This window comes from Abrus precatorius, unplaced genomic scaffold (assembly GCF_003935025.1).
Source record: "Abrus precatorius isolate BTA unplaced genomic scaffold, Abrus_2018 Scaffold8, whole genome shotgun sequence".
In the NCBI taxonomy this organism is placed as follows: Eukaryota; Viridiplantae; Streptophyta; class Magnoliopsida; order Fabales; family Fabaceae; genus Abrus; species Abrus precatorius.
Genome location: NW_020874428.1, coordinates 28,669,740 through 28,689,007, shown reverse-complemented (window position 1 = coordinate 28,689,007; position 19,268 = coordinate 28,669,740). Strand labels below are relative to the sequence as shown.

General features: G+C 26.0%; 2 protein-coding genes and 1 non-coding gene across 3 annotated transcripts; 1 reads left to right on the top strand and 2 right to left on the bottom strand.

The window, feature by feature from the left end:
* Positions 1-1,123: 1,123 nt before the first annotated feature.
* LOC113874977 (nudix hydrolase 2-like) lies at positions 1,124-5,309 on the bottom strand. The gene is made up of 9 exons (XM_027513341.1): positions 5,172-5,309; positions 4,600-4,811; positions 3,536-3,601; positions 3,259-3,396; positions 2,686-2,763; positions 2,554-2,604; positions 2,403-2,437; positions 1,837-1,945; positions 1,124-1,566 (listed from the first exon to the last, which is right to left on the bottom strand). Exons 2-9 carry the CDS (start codon positions 4,771-4,773, stop codon positions 1,366-1,368), a joined length of 852 nt encoding a protein of 283 aa, XP_027369142.1. The 5' UTR covers positions 4,774-4,811; positions 5,172-5,309; the 3' UTR covers positions 1,124-1,365.
* Positions 5,310-14,559: 9,250 nt separating this feature from the next.
* Positions 14,560-16,524, top strand: LOC113874978 (nuclear transcription factor Y subunit B-6). Its single transcript, XM_027513342.1, has 2 exons — positions 14,560-14,611; positions 15,935-16,524. The coding sequence occupies exons 1-2, from the start codon at positions 14,560-14,562 to the stop codon at positions 16,522-16,524; spliced, it is 642 nt and encodes a 213-aa protein (XP_027369143.1).
* Positions 16,525-16,947: 423 nt separating this feature from the next.
* TRNAT-CGU lies at positions 16,948-17,019 on the bottom strand. Its single transcript has one exon. It is a non-coding gene; the product is annotated as a tRNA-Thr (tRNA).
* Between the last annotated feature and the right edge of the window lie 2,249 nt (positions 17,020-19,268).

The following is a 19,268-nucleotide window of genomic DNA, read 5'->3' as shown; positions in this document are numbered from 1 at the left end:
CAAACATTTTAAAAATAATGTTATAGAAAAATATGATATGGACAATATAACTTTATGATTTATATATATGGCCCGCCGTTGAAGCATTTCGCAAGATGTCTTGGCAAACTTTAGAATAATTAACAATAAGTCAATAACTTAAGCTGAACAGTTTATTGTTATCAAAAGTTATTGAAAAAAGCAAATTGGATTTGATAAGCTCATATTGCACGCTATTATAAATATTTTACATATTAATGTTACATACGTGTACCATCTAGAGTCACTTAAATTGGATAGGATGATGCTTTGTTGCCAAACTACAGACAGAAAGAAGAGACGGGATAAGTAGTTTCGTGTTATCTGGAGTTTAGTATTTGCTTGTGACAACTGAATTATTAAACTATGTTCTGTTGCTTCCACGTATGTGCATATTCTTCATCTGTATATGTGCAGGTGTATAGATATACAGAGGAGAGAGAAGAATAGACAGCGACGTTATGAATTAAAATTCTAGTTTGAACTTCGAATATGAACCATCTTGTCTTGCAGATCACATCAGTGACTCGTCCTTCGTTGAGGGAATGAATGGCTCCAGAGGGTTTTGGGCAAGGGTCATACAGGCTAAATTATTGATTGAATCGATAATAAATATGATAAAAATAAAGCAAAACGTTAGAAACCTTCTTCTCGTTGTGGCTTAGTTTAATTTTTTCTTCTTCTGTGCATGGCTAAAGTGCAAGGTTGGATGAAATTATTAATAAAACTTTAGCAAGAACCTTTTTTCAGAAATAAATTAATATAAATACATCTTAAAACTTTGAAAAATTCGTAGCTTCTACACAGAAATTCAGGTTAGCTTGGATGGAGCATGCAGCACCATCTCAGCAGGTTATTGATTTGTAGAATTTTGTCGAAGCAATGAAAGATTAGCTTTGACCATTGCTAGAATGAAAGTGAAGGAGAGGAGAATTTTTCCTTCATCGTCATCAGATTCCTCAGTATAGTCCAATATTTTTTGGCTAGTGTTTTCTTTCTGCTTTGCCAAAGCAGATGGAAGGGTACATCAACATTATGCATTTGGTTTCACTGTCTAAGAATAACTTCCACGAGTGGCCACAAGGGATATAAATTTTTATGCCAATTTGTAGTGCTCATAAGGTCAACCGATATTATTGTCCCATATTTTGCTAACTAGAAATATTCTTATGCGAGCATTCATGTTGCCTGTCAAATTCGTGAAATTCAATGAAAATACTGCTTTAACTATTGTAAATTACGTCAACTTACCTAATGTAGAGATCTGCATTGTTTACATAATGAATTAAATAACACTATGTTGCTAAAATCGAATCCTTTCTAATTGTGTAAATCTTTATTTATGCTTTATAAAGACTTACGCCTCTTCAGGCTCTCAGCATTCAAGTAAAGATAGTTCTTTCTCTCAGAGAATTTTGATGTTGTTGATACAGGAGTAAATCCAGAATATCGTCCATCAATCTTTGCCAAGTAGATATCATTGACGCACTTCAAAAGCTCATACTTCTCCATAAATGGCTGGGCTGCATATTCATCAAATGGCATCCACTGCAGCAGAGAATAATATCAAGAATTAACATGTGCCTTTGGTTGTAATGAATTTGCATTTCCTCAGGGTCTTTTCGTAAGAAATACAATTTAATAGCAAACTCGGATCAATTAAAGTAAGACAATTTCAGAAAAAGAAAGCTCCAATTGTGCAGTAATGAAAGGCATAAGAAAAATTATGGTATTTTAATGATCCATAAGCATTGAATATTTAAACGACAAACGAAAACACACAATAATTACTGTCAGTTTCAATAAAATTCTACGTACCTGTGCAGCCTCTATCTCTAGTTCCTGTATTTGTATGTCAGAAGAAAGAGGGCGCATCAAGCACACAAAGAATAGATCTGACTTCTCAAAGAATGACATGTGACTTTGTCTGTTGATCAGATATTCAGATGAAAGAAGAAAGGAACTCCAAGTTATCTAAATTGTATAGTAAATAATAAATAAATAAAAATAAGTTCCTAACTTTTTCCAACAACTAACAATAAAATGGGCAATATATCAACACATATTTTCGCCCATACACCATGATATCACTATGAATGCATATTGCAACATTAGCAAGTTTAATACTTTCACATGACCTAGTAAGAGCAAGAATGGAGCCCAAGTCTATGTCTAAATGGTCAAGGATTCTCTCTTGCCTTGAAGGATTTAGGACAATAGGATGTTGATGTGCCATTTTCCTTTCATTAGTCCCTGTTTCCTACTCCTTCCCCCCAATGTAAATGAGTTTTGAACCTTGTAATCCTAATTTAAAGTCTCCATATTCAACCATAGGAACATTCTTTTCATATACACAATAAAACATTTATATGTAAACATGCTACCTGAATGCTAATACTTCCACAAATTCTGAGTCAACCTGAAAATTGTTAGATAGCAAAACGATTAGGCTTGGAATCACAATGGTAAACTCCCTATACGGTTGATCAAATATCCAATTTCATGATTATCCCACACCACAGAATGATTACTTACACCTGTTTCTTCTTTGACCTCTCTCACTGCAGCTACACAAATATCTTCTCCCTGTATAGGTTGAATGAGTAGATTATATGCACACAAAATAACTTCTTAAACTATAGTGCAAAAGATATTCAGCACCATTACCTGATCAACAACTCCAGTAGGGAATTTCCAGGCTCCAGATCCTTGGAAATGTCCACTCTTTTCTTGAACCACCAGGACCTAAGATCATTTAATAACTAGGAAATGAGACATTAACACCAAATGTCAATAGACTTGAAATCTGAAGAATTATTTGCAATAATGAGACACATTACTCATCTTCCACTAAAATAATGATAATGATTCACACAGGGCTACAGATGGATCTACAGCCACTCTCATACAATACAAGGAGCATAGAAATAGAGAAAACTGTGAAGATTGAGTCCATTCATCAATGTTATTTCTATGAACAAATGAAACGCTAGGTGCTCTTCCTTTTCACTCTTTTGAGTGATGGACATACAGAATTCTTCTCCGGAATTAAGTGTGAAATATGTCACTTCTATTCCATCTTCTATTCCATCCAAAAGTTTAAAACATTATCACTTTATCATGATAAAGGAATGGTAAATATAAAGATATTGGTAACACCTCTCTAACAACACGGGAGTGCTTCCAGTTGACTTGGAAGCCTAATCATGTGATTGTACTACATTGTGATTAGGGAAATACCTCTCGTTTTTCATTCACGATAAGAGCACCAACACCCACTCGGTGCGTGGCATTTGCTGGAATAGTATTTGTGGTGTCTGGAATCCAATATACAAGCATCAAATATTTTGGTTCTGCATGGTGATACCAAAATCCTTCCTGCACAGAAGTGTGCCACAGAAATATTGATCAATACAAAAAGTTAGCGCACAACGATACACACTAAATTCATTTTTTCATCAATCATTAACCGAACTTCTGAAGAGGTTATAATCAATACAGTTAGAAATAAAGCCACCTTAACTAGAGCTTCAACGAGACTGACTAGATGAATAGGCAATTTTATCCAAACGCCCTTCTTGCCCTACAAGAAAATGTTGATTCAATAACTCAAATAAACAAAGGTAGTGAAGATAAGCAACATGCCAGAAGAATAAATCATCAATAGCTTCCATACTGTGAACTATCCCTATTGTGACTATATTTTATTATTTTGAATAATTGAAGTCCATCTCAAATACAATTAGTTTTAGAACTTACAAAAGTTGGTTGCTCGTAGATAGAGCTAAATGAGGAAGCTTGGTGTAAAATTAAAATGAAATTTTTCCGGTAGATCACACAATCGGTTTTAGGAAATTACAAAGTAAGGAAACTTGGTTGTCTACAGATAGAGTTAAATCAGAAAGCTTGGTGTAAATTTGAAATCAAAACTAGTCGACAAAAATAATGTGGGACAAATTCAAATCTTTAGCAAAACAAAATGAACACATAAAAGAAAGGTGTGTACAATAAATGGCAGGTTAATGGCAAAGAAGAAACCTATGTCATTAAATACTACTTTTATGTGCGTATACACAATTGACGAAGGAACAGTGTTACCATGAAAAGGTGGGAAAAAAAGGATAGCCATTAAGACTGACATGAAAGTGGCCCAAATCAGATTAGTTTCCTGATTCTGTCTCCAACAGCCATAACATGCAGCAAAAACCATAACTAACTAATTGAATAAACTTAACATGGATATGCCAATTACCATAAGTCAAATCCAAAGTTTCACCAGAGTTATCCATCAAAGTGATAAATTAAGGGAGACAAGATTGACTACAACACAAGATGAGCAAACGAAAGATATTATAACCAGTATTTATACAGTACAATCACCTAGAAACCCAATTTTTGTGCTTGTTCTGTTACCTTTTGCAGCCATTATTTGGAGCACATATAATACCTATCTATACATGCATGATTTAAAATGGAAAAAGCCTTGTGCCTGGTCTACAACGTACCAGTATGCGTCCTTCAAATGAACAAAATCAAAGGGTATGAAATGAACTACGATAAACAACCAATATGAGAGAGTACCAGCTGTTTCCAATGCGAAATTGAAGCTCTAAGAAGGGAAACAAAGGTTGCAGAATCCATAGGCTCATCCATTTCGACAATAACACCGCCATGCTCATCGTTAGTGGACGTTAGTAGTTCAATCTGTTGCACTCGATGTTCTTCAGTAAGGGATGAATTTGTTGAGGCTGACATGGATGGAATAGGAACAAGGGTTGTCACTCTAATCTTAACTGCCAAGGAAGTATGAGCAAAATTAACAATAGTCCATTAGACTCTATACAAAACAAAACACTAGTTCATGTTCAGTAATGCAAGACAAAGCTGAACAGAAATATTAGGCATCCATTCCCTAGGGAAACACCACTTTACAAGCACAGCCCATTTTTGCTGATTGATTGGAAAAGAGAGAGAAAAGAAATTTGAGTAGTACTAGTACTATCAGCATTCACATAGAAGCATGAATCACTCGGTTAAACTAAATCTAAGAAAAGACTTAAAAAAATAAAAGGAAAAACACAGAATATCCATTTGTTGTTGTCACTGACATGACAGGGTGTTGATGGAACATCAACCATCAAGTGATTCAGTACCTTTTGAATGGTATTGGAGTTGAGAAACGATGCCTAACCTTCCCTTGATTTGCCACGGAAGTCACCAATACCATCTTATAATGCGTCTGAATCGAATCCCACTATATATTATTTGTAAATTTTATTATTATTGTTATTATTTTCTTTACTTCCTGTCGACAACGATGTCCAACAATTATGGATGGAAATAGATCATGACGCGACTCTATTTAAATTCTAGTTAAGCCTAACTTTTTTAATTAATAAATTTAATTTAAATTTTTTAAAAGTTTATTAAGTTTATTAGAATAATTTATTTAAAATTTATAATAATATATTAAATAAATTTATATAAAAATTATAATATAATAATATATTAAATTAATTAAAATTTAAAATAATAAAATCTTAAATTAAAAATTTTAATCCTTTTTTTTTTGTTAGAGTTGAAAAATGTCTCTACTACATACTCTTCAAAAAACAGTCTCATTTGTGAGAATTTTTTGTATATTTTATACACATAATACTAATTTACATTACTTTGTTTCGATTTCTTCTATCATTAATTCATCTCATTTCATATATATATTCTTACAATTTTGTATACTTGTTTATATTATGTTATTTTTTAATAGTTTATTTAGATATAAGCTTTGTAATTTTTAAAAAATATACCTATTTAGATAACTTAATAGTCTATTTATAAAAAAATTTAATGACCTATTGAATGTTTCGATATGAAGTAGGCCATTAAAAAATATATCTTTTTACAATCTTGTGCACTTATTTATATTATATTATTTTTTAATAGTTTATTTAGATATAAGTTTTGTAACTTTTAAAAAATATACTTATTTAGATAGTTTAATAATCTATTTATAAAAAAGTTTAATAACCTATTAAATGTTTTGATACGAAATAGGTTATTAAAAAGTTAATAGACCAAATCAAATTTTTAAATAAGTCATGTAAAGTTTAATAAAAAAATTTATGAAAAGTAATAGTTAGGCTTAGACTTCAAAATTAATAGACTGATTATATTTATTTATAGAAAGCTTAATTTAACCTATTTACATCCCTATAAACAATGTCACATTATTATTGATAGTTGAACCTAACCAAATTATGAATCTGATGTTGAATTTTTAAGTAATGAGATGTGATTAAGATGAAACTAAAACGCACCACTTAATTCACCAAGAGGACAGAGGAGAATAAATGGGTGGGGTAAACATCAAGATAAATTTGTTTGTTACTAATTTCTAGTCCTAGTTGGATCAGAATTATTTCTTGTTATTGTCCAGTAAATATATTTTATACTTCATTTTTAGCAAAATTTTTTTGTTTAAGCGAAAGTAAAAAACTTTACTTGACTTAACTATCCAATTTATGCCAAAATATAATAGAATTTTAATTTGTCTCAATTACACATTTACACTGTTTTTTCTTTCTGAATAATGGATTTAAGAATAGATAATAATAAAAAAAAGAAAACTGTGTAAAAAGTTATTTAAGAAGGTAATAAAAAAGAACAAATTAATGCAAATAAGATATAGGAGAAGCATATGTGAAAGCAAAATGTGATATGAAAAATAAAAATTATATGTAAATGAGATATAAAAAAAGAATTGAAACAATTAAAATTAACTTTTTATTTTACTAAATTTTAAGATTAAATTAAAAAATAGTTAAAATATCTTAACAATGTAAAAATTTTATTTTGATATGTAATTATAAGTGAATTTAATGTTAGCGACTTTTAAAGTAAAAAATTTTATGATATGAATCAATTAGAGTATATTATAAATAATATTTTATATTAATTATTAAAAAATTTATAACTTTTACTACTATAGCAATAAATAATTAAAAAAAAGTATTACACTGATAATATATTTAAATTAAATAAATAATAAATTGTTACTTTATTAAAAAAAATATTTTTATAACTACTTTCTTATGAACTCATTTAGTATAAAGATAAAAAATAAAATAAAGTAATATCTTTTGTCCTATCTTATTCTATTTTTATCATTTAAGAAAATACCACAAAATTATCATATAAATTTTGCTTTTACAAGAGTTTGAGATATAAATAGATAAAATAAGATAATATAATGCAATTATTTTATTATTTTAATATATATTAAGTATAAAATAAAATAAATATTTTTTAGACCATTTTTTTATTAGATGCCATTATGTTTGGAGAAGATAAAAATATTATAAAAATTAAAATTTTATTTTTAAATATTTAACATATTTATATTTATTACAATTAAAAATTGAATTGATAAGCTAAAATAAAATTTCAATTGAATGATATTTCAAAGTCATATTTATGATGAGTTTAAAATTATGGTAGATTCATTAATTATTTACACATATTCCAACAATTTTTTGTATTTGTAAATTTTTTAATTAAATTATTAAAATTTATATTATTTAGAAATAAGTTTATTATTCTAGCGGTCAAACATATTTTTTTCGGTTCTCAAAGTATTTGGTTTTAAACCGTTACTCTCTACTAAATATTTTTCATTAAATAATAATAAATCTCTTATAAATTTATCTTAATTTTGATTGGGTCAATATAACAAAATGTGATTAATTTTTTTAAAATTTTGTGCTTAAAATTAAAAATAAATAGTTAATAATAGTAAATTTTAATTAAAAATATTTATTATATTTTTATAATTTTAATAAAAAATTATATATTTTTTTTATAATTTTTTTTTTGTAAATACTTAAACTCAACGAGAATTGAAGTTAACAAAAATACTTATTTTGATATTTGAGTTACTTCACTTTATTTAACTTTGTGTAAACTCATATATACAGTAAATCTCAAAGAAAATGAATGAAATAACCCTAAAACATAAGATCAACTAAAAATTTGGATTTAAATAGAGAGTCATCTCCATAAAAGATTCCACCATTTCTTAGGGGACTTAAAAGTCACGAGACTACATTATATTTTCTTTAACAGTGATTTTGATGGCGCGGAACAAAGAAAGAACTAAAATATTGACTATATTATTAGCCAAATACATTATTCAGATTTTATTTATTAGAAAATCAGGAGCTAGTTGTTGCAGAGGCTCATGATGAGTGTCTTCCTGTTCCGCGATTTCACCAAACAAAAAATGCAAGGTAAAGCGAATAAAGGATAATAAAAAGAGGGATAGAGCAAAACCACAGGAGTAAAAGAATTGGAGGATTTGGAGTCATATAGTAAGGGAATATGACAATGGAGAATGCTACAAGTACAACCATCAACACAATTGCAACATTTCTGCTGTCAGCACAGTTCCAAGTCCTCATTTTTTCAGATGAAAGAGTTCAAGGTTGTTCTGTCTTGGATGATTCTGTGCAATCTCTGTGGTCCAATTTATAGACAATTAGACATCATTATCTAAGGAAATTAAATTATAATTGGGTTTAATTAAGGAATTTAAGCACAAAATTAGCAAAAAAATATATTTTTTACACATTTTGAAACTGGCATTGTTTAAAATGCAACGTACTTTTCTAGTAAAAGAGCCTTTAATTTACATAAATTGCATCCAGGCATCCAGGCACCAGGTCAGTTTTTAACCCAATTATTTATTATTTTATTTTCTTTTTCAAATATTTTGATCTTATCAACTAAGTCATAAATAATCATCGAACATGTAAAATAAACGGACACTAATTTATTTTAGTTTAATTTGTGGTTTTAAAATTCAATATTACTGAATAAAAAATGTGTGCAAACAATTAAATAAATAAAGAATTGCACATTATAGCACATATACAATCTTAAGCAATCAATTCACATATTCAAGGTAAATTTTAATTAAAAATATTATTAATAAACAAAATTTACTTACTATTAGTTACTTATTCTGTTTAATAATTTTTAATAAGCATCAAATTTTATTATTCTACTTATGCAATTATATAATATTATTTTTTATAATTATATATGTATAATTGTAAACAAATTGAACACTTATAGTGTATAATGTTAAAGCAATGTTTTAGTTAAAACTATTATTTATAAAAATAGGTGTTTAGCTTAATAAATAACCATGACACATATTAAAGTAAATATATTTTTTTCATTGTCAATATATTCTAATAAAATATTTCAATGTATTTTTAATATTATTTTGAAAAACTTTATTTTAATTTTTTAATTAATACCTTTAAAATACCAATTAACAAAATGTATAACCAAAAATATTATTAATATATATTTCATTTGATCCTTTTCACGTCAACTTTTGACTAATTTATATAGATTTAAGAAAAAAATAGTTAATATAATAAATTTTAAAAATTAATTGCAGTGTTTTAAGTTTACTGTTAATTTCTATTATTATATGAACTGTTAGCAAGTTAAACATATTAAATAATAAAAAGTAAATATGTTAAAAAAAATAAACGTTTCTTGAATTTTATAAACAAAATTTATATTAAACACTAAAACATCTTTAGAAATCTTTATTATAAAAATAAAAATATAAAATATATATTAATTAATTAATTATGTCATATTTTTTTTGTATTATATTATCTTTACGAGAATGTGATACATAATATTTGAATAGTTTTATGTCAAATTATGTTTATCTAAAATTTACTTGAAATATTACTGAATATACGTAGAATTTAATATAAAAAAAATAGAAAAAATTATAATTGTATAATTTACTGTAGTATTTGTAATTTAGTTTTAATAAAATAATATTTTCTTCAATAACATGTTAAATACTAATAAAATATTTAATTTTATTAAATAAGTATAATTTTTCTAAGTAACTTGTACTTTTAATTTATCTTTAATAATAAAATGTTAATGTTTAATTAACTATGTCATAAAATTATATTTTAATATTATTTATATATCAATCAATTGATAAAGTTAACAATATAATCATGACTATTTTTTTTTTACATTGTGTGAATTTATTCAATATACTTCATTAAATATTTAAAGTAATATATTAAACGAGTATCTTTTATTTAAAATAAATAAATAAGTAAAAACTGTAAAAAAAATTGATTAAAATAATATTTACAGTATTTTTTTATATAATATTTTTTAATTAATGTCTCAATGTTTTATTTAGTAAAAAAAGAGAGAGAATAAAAAAATTGATTAAAATAAATGAGTAGAAATAACTTGTTTTTACTTTTCTTTTTTTATAGTTTATTTTATTTAATAAAAATAGACATTTTTATATTACATTTTATTCTCTTCTATATATATATATATTTATTTAAATAAAGAATACAAAAATTTATGAATTTTTTATTATTTAAAAATTAACTTTTCAATGACTTCTACATTTTCTATAATTTCTTTTCAATAAAAACTTCATAGCTTAACTTTTTAGGCAATATGTTATGGATCATACCTATTGATACAAAATGTAAAATCAACAAATTAAATTTGAAATAAATAATGTATTTTAATAATTATATAATAATTAAGAAGAATGTAATTATGTAATTTATTATCTTACAATTTAATTATTAAAAAATTAAAAATACCAAAATTCATTCGTTATACATCTCAACCATGCTAAATAACGTTTAACTTGATTTAAAGCAGCAACAAAAATATAAAAGATAACGTTCCTTCTTTAAATAAATGTAAAATTTAAATAAGAAATATTTTTGATTTAATAATTTTTTCCATTAAAAATTAAACAAAAACAGTTTAAAAAACATTAACTTACACCAAACATATAAATTACATCCATGTATTTATTATGACTATTTTTTAAGAAATTTTTATTTAAAATATATTTTTTTCTCTTTTATAACTATATCTATAATAAATGTATTATATATATTAACAGTAAATGCTTTTTAAAGTATTGACTATATATTTTTTTAAATGCTAAGCATCATAAAAGAGTTACGTACATTGCGCTCGTATATTTAATTAAAAATAACTTTTATCCAAAATATATAAAATATTCATACTAAAATATATTTAAACTCTAAACCTCGATATTTATCCTAGAAAGTACTCAGACCTAATAACTTGTGTCATGAAAAATATACAATAAATTAATGAAAAAAAATAAATCCCTCATTAAGAATTGGTATTAATTTATTATAGTATTTTAATCATAAATTGTAACTATCGAGGCGTACATTTAATTATTTAAATGCATGTATCATAATAATAATGATAATAAATAAATAAATGCATGAATATTTCTTCACTGTTTTATTCTTCAAATTTTGTGAACGATGTATTCAAATAAATAAATAATATTTCATTGTATCATATTAAAAATAGTTTTATTAACTAATATATTTTGTTCTTTTGAGTATTTAAAATAATTACATTTATTGATATTTTAATATTATTATTTTATTTTCATTTTTTAATCTTCAAAAATATTTTTCAAAATTTTGTTAATTTTTTATTATATTTTTCACTTTTAAAGTAATTTTATGTCCTGTTTTTGAAGTTTTATATAAGAAAAAAATTAATTGGCTAAACAATTTATTTAATATTAAAATCACATGTAATTCAAATTAAAAAAATTACAAGTATAATCCCAGATATAATGTTTATTAGATTAGTTTTCTTCTTCAACCGTACTTATTAGCATTTAAATAATATTAATTCATTTAATAGTTATCTTGTAAAAATAATAAATAAAAGTATTTCATATAATTTATCTAACTGCTCCGTCCATTTTTATTTGTCTACTTGGAAAATAGCATGGAAATTGAGGAATTTAATCAATAATATTTATTTATATTGTAATTTTATTAACTTTTTAATATAATTTTTTTATTTATACATTTTTTATAGTGTTTAAAATAAATTAAAATATTAAAATAATAAAAATTAGTATTTTTTTAACTTTCTAAATAAATAAAAATATGCTATATACAAATTAAAAAAATGAAAAAAAACACTCTATAATCAAAATCCTCAAACATTAAATAAAATATTATATATATATATATATATATTAGTTAAAATTCTCAAACATTAGATAAAATATTATGTGTTTATTATTAGTATTTTTTTAACTTTCTAAATAAATAAAAATATGTTATATACAAATTAAGAAAATAGAAAAAAATACTCTATATTTAAAATTCTCAACTATTAGATAAAATTATATATATATATATATATATATATATATATATATATTAGTTAAAATCTTCAAACATTAGATAAATTATTATGCGTGTGTATTTAACTTATATCTAATAGTAAGTAAAGTAATAAATTATAAGTTTTTTTATTCCTAATTTATAAGAATAAAATGAAAAAAAAACTTATAAATACTATATTGTTGTAAATAATTATATCAATTACTTAAAAATATTAAATTTAAATATATATCATATATGCATATATATATTTATTATTTTATTTAATATATATTTTTTCAAAAGTGTTGCTAAAACTATATAAAAATATATTTGTTGTATATATTATTAGAATAATATTAATATTTTTATGTGACTTGTATTCATTTTAGTTCAGGGTAGATATATTATTAATTTATTTAAGTATAAATTATTATATAAACTATCCATCAGTGAATTTTGTAAAAAAATTAATTATAAATAATTTTTTTTAAAAAAATTTCATATCTTTTAAAGTATTAATATTTTGTGAGGAAGGAAAAAATAGAAATAAATTATTAATAAATAGTAAATATATGGGCATGGTGTTAAAGATAAAAAAAAGAGAGATGAAAATTCATAATTATTTTAAAAATAAAAATAACAAATTAAAACTTTTGAAAATCTAATAATTTTATTAATATAATTAAAAATTATATCAACTAACAAAATTACAGTATCTATAAAAGGCCTAAAACTTTTAAGCTATTTATCATCTTTCTTTTACATTGATGTCGTTCATACATTTTTAAAATAAATGTTAGTAATGTATATATTTTATTATTAACTAAAATTTATTAAAAAAATATAAAATTTATATGAATTTTTTTCTTTCTCATTTATAAATTTATATTTTTATATTTTAATTAATAATATAAAATACTCCCTCTAAACCTTGTATAAAAAACAAAAAAACTAAATTACTATAATTAAGAAAAGTAATTAAATCAGCTATATTTTTTTTATAAATATATATTATTTTAAAAATATTAATGATATTAAATGACATAATTAATAACATATATATTTAATAACACTAATAAAAATATAATTTTTTAATAATTAATATATGTTAAATTTATTATATATTTTTTATAATTAAAATAAAACATATTCTATTTTTTTCTTTATATATATATATATATATATATATATATATATATATATTAATAGCATTCTTCTTACACGAAATTATTGTAGTTTGTATACATATACCCAACCTTGCCCTCGTACTGTGGTTGTGCATCATTTGTACTGACGTCGCAATATTCACCTATTGTCATGCTCTCGTAATTATTAAAGAGTATTTATTGTATTAAATTTTGTTTAATAATCAAATTATTATAGCCTTTTTCAAACTAGAATTTTAATGCTTTAAAAATTTTAATTTAAAAATTTTGTTTAAGAAACATCAATCATGTTGAATTTTTTTAATAAATATTATCACTTTTTGTTTTAAGATTTAGTTTTAAAATTAATAATATTTTTTAAATTAATTAAAAATATGACAACTTATGCAATAAGGTGGTAAAAATAGAATGAAAATATGCAAAAATAATTATAAAATAATTTCAATAGTGAAGGGTATTAAATATGTAAAAATAATAGGGGAAGTTATATTAAAAGTTTAAAATAATTACAATATAAATCAAATATGACTATATTTATCAATTTGTATATTATTTGACTAAATTGATACATAAAAAATAATAAATGTAGCATTTATTAAATAATGTTTATCATTTATTTGGTTAAGAGAAAAAATATAATAGTTTTTATGTTTAATTTAAAAAATAATAAAATATACTTTTTCAATCTAAATATATTTTATTTTACACTTTTATGTAAAAGCTTCTCTAATTTGTTCACTATATAATTAAATAATTAAATAACTAATTTTCACGATATTTTTGTCTAAAAGTTTCTAGATAATTTATATAATAATATTTCTATTTTTTTTTTATTTTTTTATTTTTTTAAAGTTACTACATGAATAGCATTATTCACCAAAATTTCTGATGATGGATAAAAGAAGCAACCTACGCCTGTCGGTCTTTTCACTGTCCCCGAATCGGAGTGGAGGGATGTGTGTGTGTCTATGACCGGCTATTGCCTATTGCCGCGTTCCTCGTTTACATCGCCCCCCTTGGACACGTTGTTCCCAAAATTTAAGCACTATAAATCTCGACACTTGCCAAGTACTCCAATAGCCTACTCTCTCATCTCTCATCTTATAATCACTGCCACAGCTATGGATAGTGGAGGCTTTCATGGCTACCGCAAGCTCCCCAACACCTCCTCTGGTAAAACTATATAATACCATTAAATAAACACTACAAATATATCTGATTCTCTCTCTTTCTCTCTCACTTACATTAATTTGTAGGTTCTTTTCATCTCTTCATCATTTTTTCTTGTAATATTTTAACTTCATGATTCTGATTCATGCAGGATATACATTAGTAATATACTAGTACTTCTGAAATATATATTTTAATATATACGTATATATACAGAGTACATGATGCCTCTTCCAATGATTCTCCCACATGCATGCAACCTGTTTATCACTTCACGAGTTTTCATTTTCGCCTAGTAAACATGCATTCACACAGTCAAATCCACTGGGCTGTGACATCTTTCATTAATTTCTAGCATTTAATTTGATGATCTCTTTCATTTGCATTATTATAACGCAAAGTTTGATATTATATTGCTTTGAACTTGTAATTTGAACTTGTAACGCTAGCAAGCTCTTTTTCCGGAATTGATTTATTTCTTGGTTTGCTTCTTCCAACCCACAAAGGCCGTGGTTTCAGTAAAGCAATATTGTGGTGAAGATGATGACAATAATGGGTTGTGGCTTTTATATTTTAGAAGGGAACAAGTGGCACGCATGCATGCATGCAGTCACTGACTTGATAGTTACAAGTGGCATCCATGCATTCTCCAACATCATATCAGAATACAAGGATCTGTCTCCACTATAAACCTTTTCATCCGCCTGTCTTCTTCTACCCTTCCTTCCCAGCCAAGCCAAGAGACTGGTGCGTTGGAGGGACACACAGGTTTTCCAAGAATTCGCAACCACAACCTTAAAATGCAGTACCAAGAATAAATACTGAATTCCGTAGCTAAGGCCAGAATTTATATCAAGTCTGGACCAAAATTCTTTCATGAGTTCTCTCTCCTCGAGTATACCAAAATTTCAAACCAAAAATGAGTTTGTGTGGACCATCTTGGGGCGTTACATGCACAAGCACACAACCGTTCAACCCCTCTTTGAAATGCGTTCAGACTGACCAATGCATGAAAACAAATTAAAGCCATGAAAAAGAGGACCCTTTTGAATCGTTTGTCCCCTTTAATTAATAGCATGACTTGAAAGCTGTTTTTTTGTCCTTTTCCTTCAGATTCCTCTCATCTCTCCTCTACAAACCATATACAACTCCAAGCTCTTAAAGCTTTTACTCCCAATTAACTTCGATCATATCATCATCAGTTTCACACCTTAATATATTAAACCTGACGTGTATTTTCCAACTTTATCCATCCATCACCGATTCATTTACATTGATATATCTGTATCTTCATAAATTAATGAAAAAAGTTGAACCTGATCACAGGGTTGAAGCTATCAGTGTCGGAGATGAGCATGAGGCAGGTAGCTACCGAGAACAACCACTCAACAGCAGAGGAGAACGAATGCACGGTGAGGGAGCAAGACCGTTTCATGCCAATTGCAAACGTGATAAGGATCATGCGTAAGATCCTTCCACCACACGCGAAGATTTCCGATGACGCCAAAGAAACGATCCAAGAATGCGTGTCTGAATACATCAGCTTCATAACTGGGGAGGCAAACGAGCGTTGCCAGAGGGAGCAACGCAAGACAATCACTGCTGAAGACGTGCTTTGGGCTATGAGCAAGCTTGGCTTCGATGACTACATCGAACCTCTCACCATATACCTTCACCGTTACCGTGAGCTTGAGGGTGATCGCACCTCTATGAGGGGTGAACCATTGGGGAAAAGGACAGTGGAATATGGGACTCTTGGTGTTGCTACTGCATTTGTTCCTCCCTTTCACATTGGACACCCAAATGGCTACTTTGGTGCTGCCATGGGGACTTACTTGAGGGATACACCTAATGCTGGCTCGTCTCAGTCTTCACTCTCAAATGCTGAACCCAATAGTAATGTTCAGTACAAATGATGATCCCTTGTAGAGAAGGGAAGAAGATCATTAGCCTTGATTATGAGTCATTGTTGGACTGTTGAGGATATATGGTCTTAGAATTAAGGAGGAGGGAGTTAGAATCCTAATCCTAACTATGTCTTATGGAATAACTTTGGTTCTTGTTTTAACTTGATTATGATATGGACTCCACTTTATGATATCTAATGTTGGTTATTAATTATTTAATAATCTTCCACTGAAACCTGCATGTTTTGTCCCCATAAATCCTAAATTAACTATTCGTCAAAATTATCATTCAGTAAATCGCCCATAATTTCACCCCACTAAAGTCTAAAACAATATTAAAAAGAAACGCTGTTAACACTTAGCAATTCCATTAAAACAAACGAATGGGAATGTAACCAAAGAAAAATCAAAACGAGAGGATAAAAGACGTAGAGCTCCCAGCGAGGATCGAACTCGCGACCTTTCGCTTACGAAGCGAACGCACTACCACTATGCTATGGAAGCTGAGTTCGAAGTCCTTTAAACAACACGAGAAAACATCAATTGTTGCGTCCCCTACATGCGAAACTATTCTAAGAATGTCTTTTTGTTATGTACTTGGAGGGTGATAGAATAAAATAATTTGGTAATAATTTTAAATTAATTTAAAAAAAAAAGTATAAATTCAATCATTAAATATCACAAAATTGAGTATATTAATAAATTAAATATCATAAATTTGTAGTAAACATATTAAAAAGTATTCATAAACAAATTCTCTTAAATTGTTACATTATACATATATAAAAACAGAAGCAGGAAAATACTTAGTATATAAATTTGCATTAAAGCAAGCAGTTAAAATGTGTCAGGTGATTCACCCACGGAAAATCTAGCAATATTGGTATGGTGTCAGGTGGATGATTAGATTGACCAGTGAGTTGACTAGGAAATGAAGTCCTTGAAATTCGTTGGACTCTCTTCTTTTGTGAAGTAGTGATATTTAATGTAAGTGGTGGGAGGCAACCTGCAATTTAATGTTACTGATCTTCCACTCTGTCTCAAGAGCAAATGTTTCTTCCATCTGCACATCCATATACTTCCTAGTATTCTTTTTATACAATTCTGCGTTCTTGTTTTATTTTAATTACAACAAAGAATAACTATTTTAATATATTATCTATTTACTATAAAACTGTGTAAATAAGATATTGCCACATTTTTCACACAGCAGGAAGGATCTTGTATTTTACAATATTTGAGTAAAGTAAAATTACTGATAAATCTTCCCTTAACGCACTTGTATTATCAAGTGCATCGTTATACCCTCATTGTAATTGAATTTATTGAAGGGACTACAAATTATTTTTTTATCAATATTTGAACTTTATTCTACTGTATACAAATATAAAACGTACAATAGGTTCATTTCTTAATTTATTTTTTCATAAATAAAATTTGGAAATGTTTTTTCCCCTAACAGAAGGCACTGTTAATTATGTAAAAGTCAGACAAATATAGAACAAAGGTGGCTATTAAATTTCCAGGGATAATTATCGCATTTGTATGCCCTATTTGTAACTTATGTGGACTTACATAGGAGAAACTGCACATAAAAATTTAATAAACTAATAATATCTCAATTATAAATGATTAGTTTGACATTTAAAATATGATATTTAAAAATTTAAGATGAACCACACATTTAATAGTTAAAGCCACTGATTTGTATATTTTGAATTTAAAATATGATATCAAAATTTAACAATCATAAATTAAAACTAATTTAAAATTTTAAAAAATGAAAAATACTCCACATGAAATTTTAGATTCAATTTTTACTATGCCTGTATATTATTAAATAGAATATTGGATGAGCAGAATAATACTGTTTAAGATTTTGACAGTTTATATATAATATACAGAGATGAATAATTGCTTAGCGTGAGAAGTTTGGTCAGTATATATATAACTCATCAAATTTCAACACTAACATAGTAGATACAATTTAAGGAATATAATATAAGAAGTGTAAGAAATCTAGGGCATACCTAATTCTAATGGTTTCACTAATGCAATGGAATTTAAATAATAGTTAGCTTCATTAAATAAATTTTGTGCTTAAATTTCTTGTGAAATGCATCCCAAAGAACATAGTCAACCGATGAAAATAACCGATGCGAGCTGGCCAAATCGACGGCTGCAAGTGCAAACGTTTTATCAAAAGGAAAGATCCCAAAATATCTTTAAAAAATACTGACATTAATATACGGATTTATTTAAAGAAAACATCACGTATGCGGTATGCGTGTTAAATTAATTAATTTAATATAATTACTTATATAGTTGGATCAATGATATATATAGGATTTTTTTATAATATATACTATTTAATATTTTTAAAACATTCTTTTTATTAAAACTATGTTAAAATGTATTAAATATTTTTTAATTTGTATATAAGAATATATAAAAATAATAAATAATATTTTTTTAAAATTATATTATTTAATATTATTAATATTTTAATATATTATGTTTTTAATACAAAAATATTATCATGCGGTCAAAGACATACGTTAAAAAAATCATTTATAATAAGATATATATTTTTTTGCTTTCATTAATAATATATTTTAACAATTTGTTAATTTTTAATTAAGATTTTAGCATTTATCTATTTGTTAAACACTTTTTCTTTTGGTTTCTGAAAGAGCTGGTTTTTTTATTATATTATAAATATTTTCAGTTTAAGTGGAAATTTTCTGTGATTT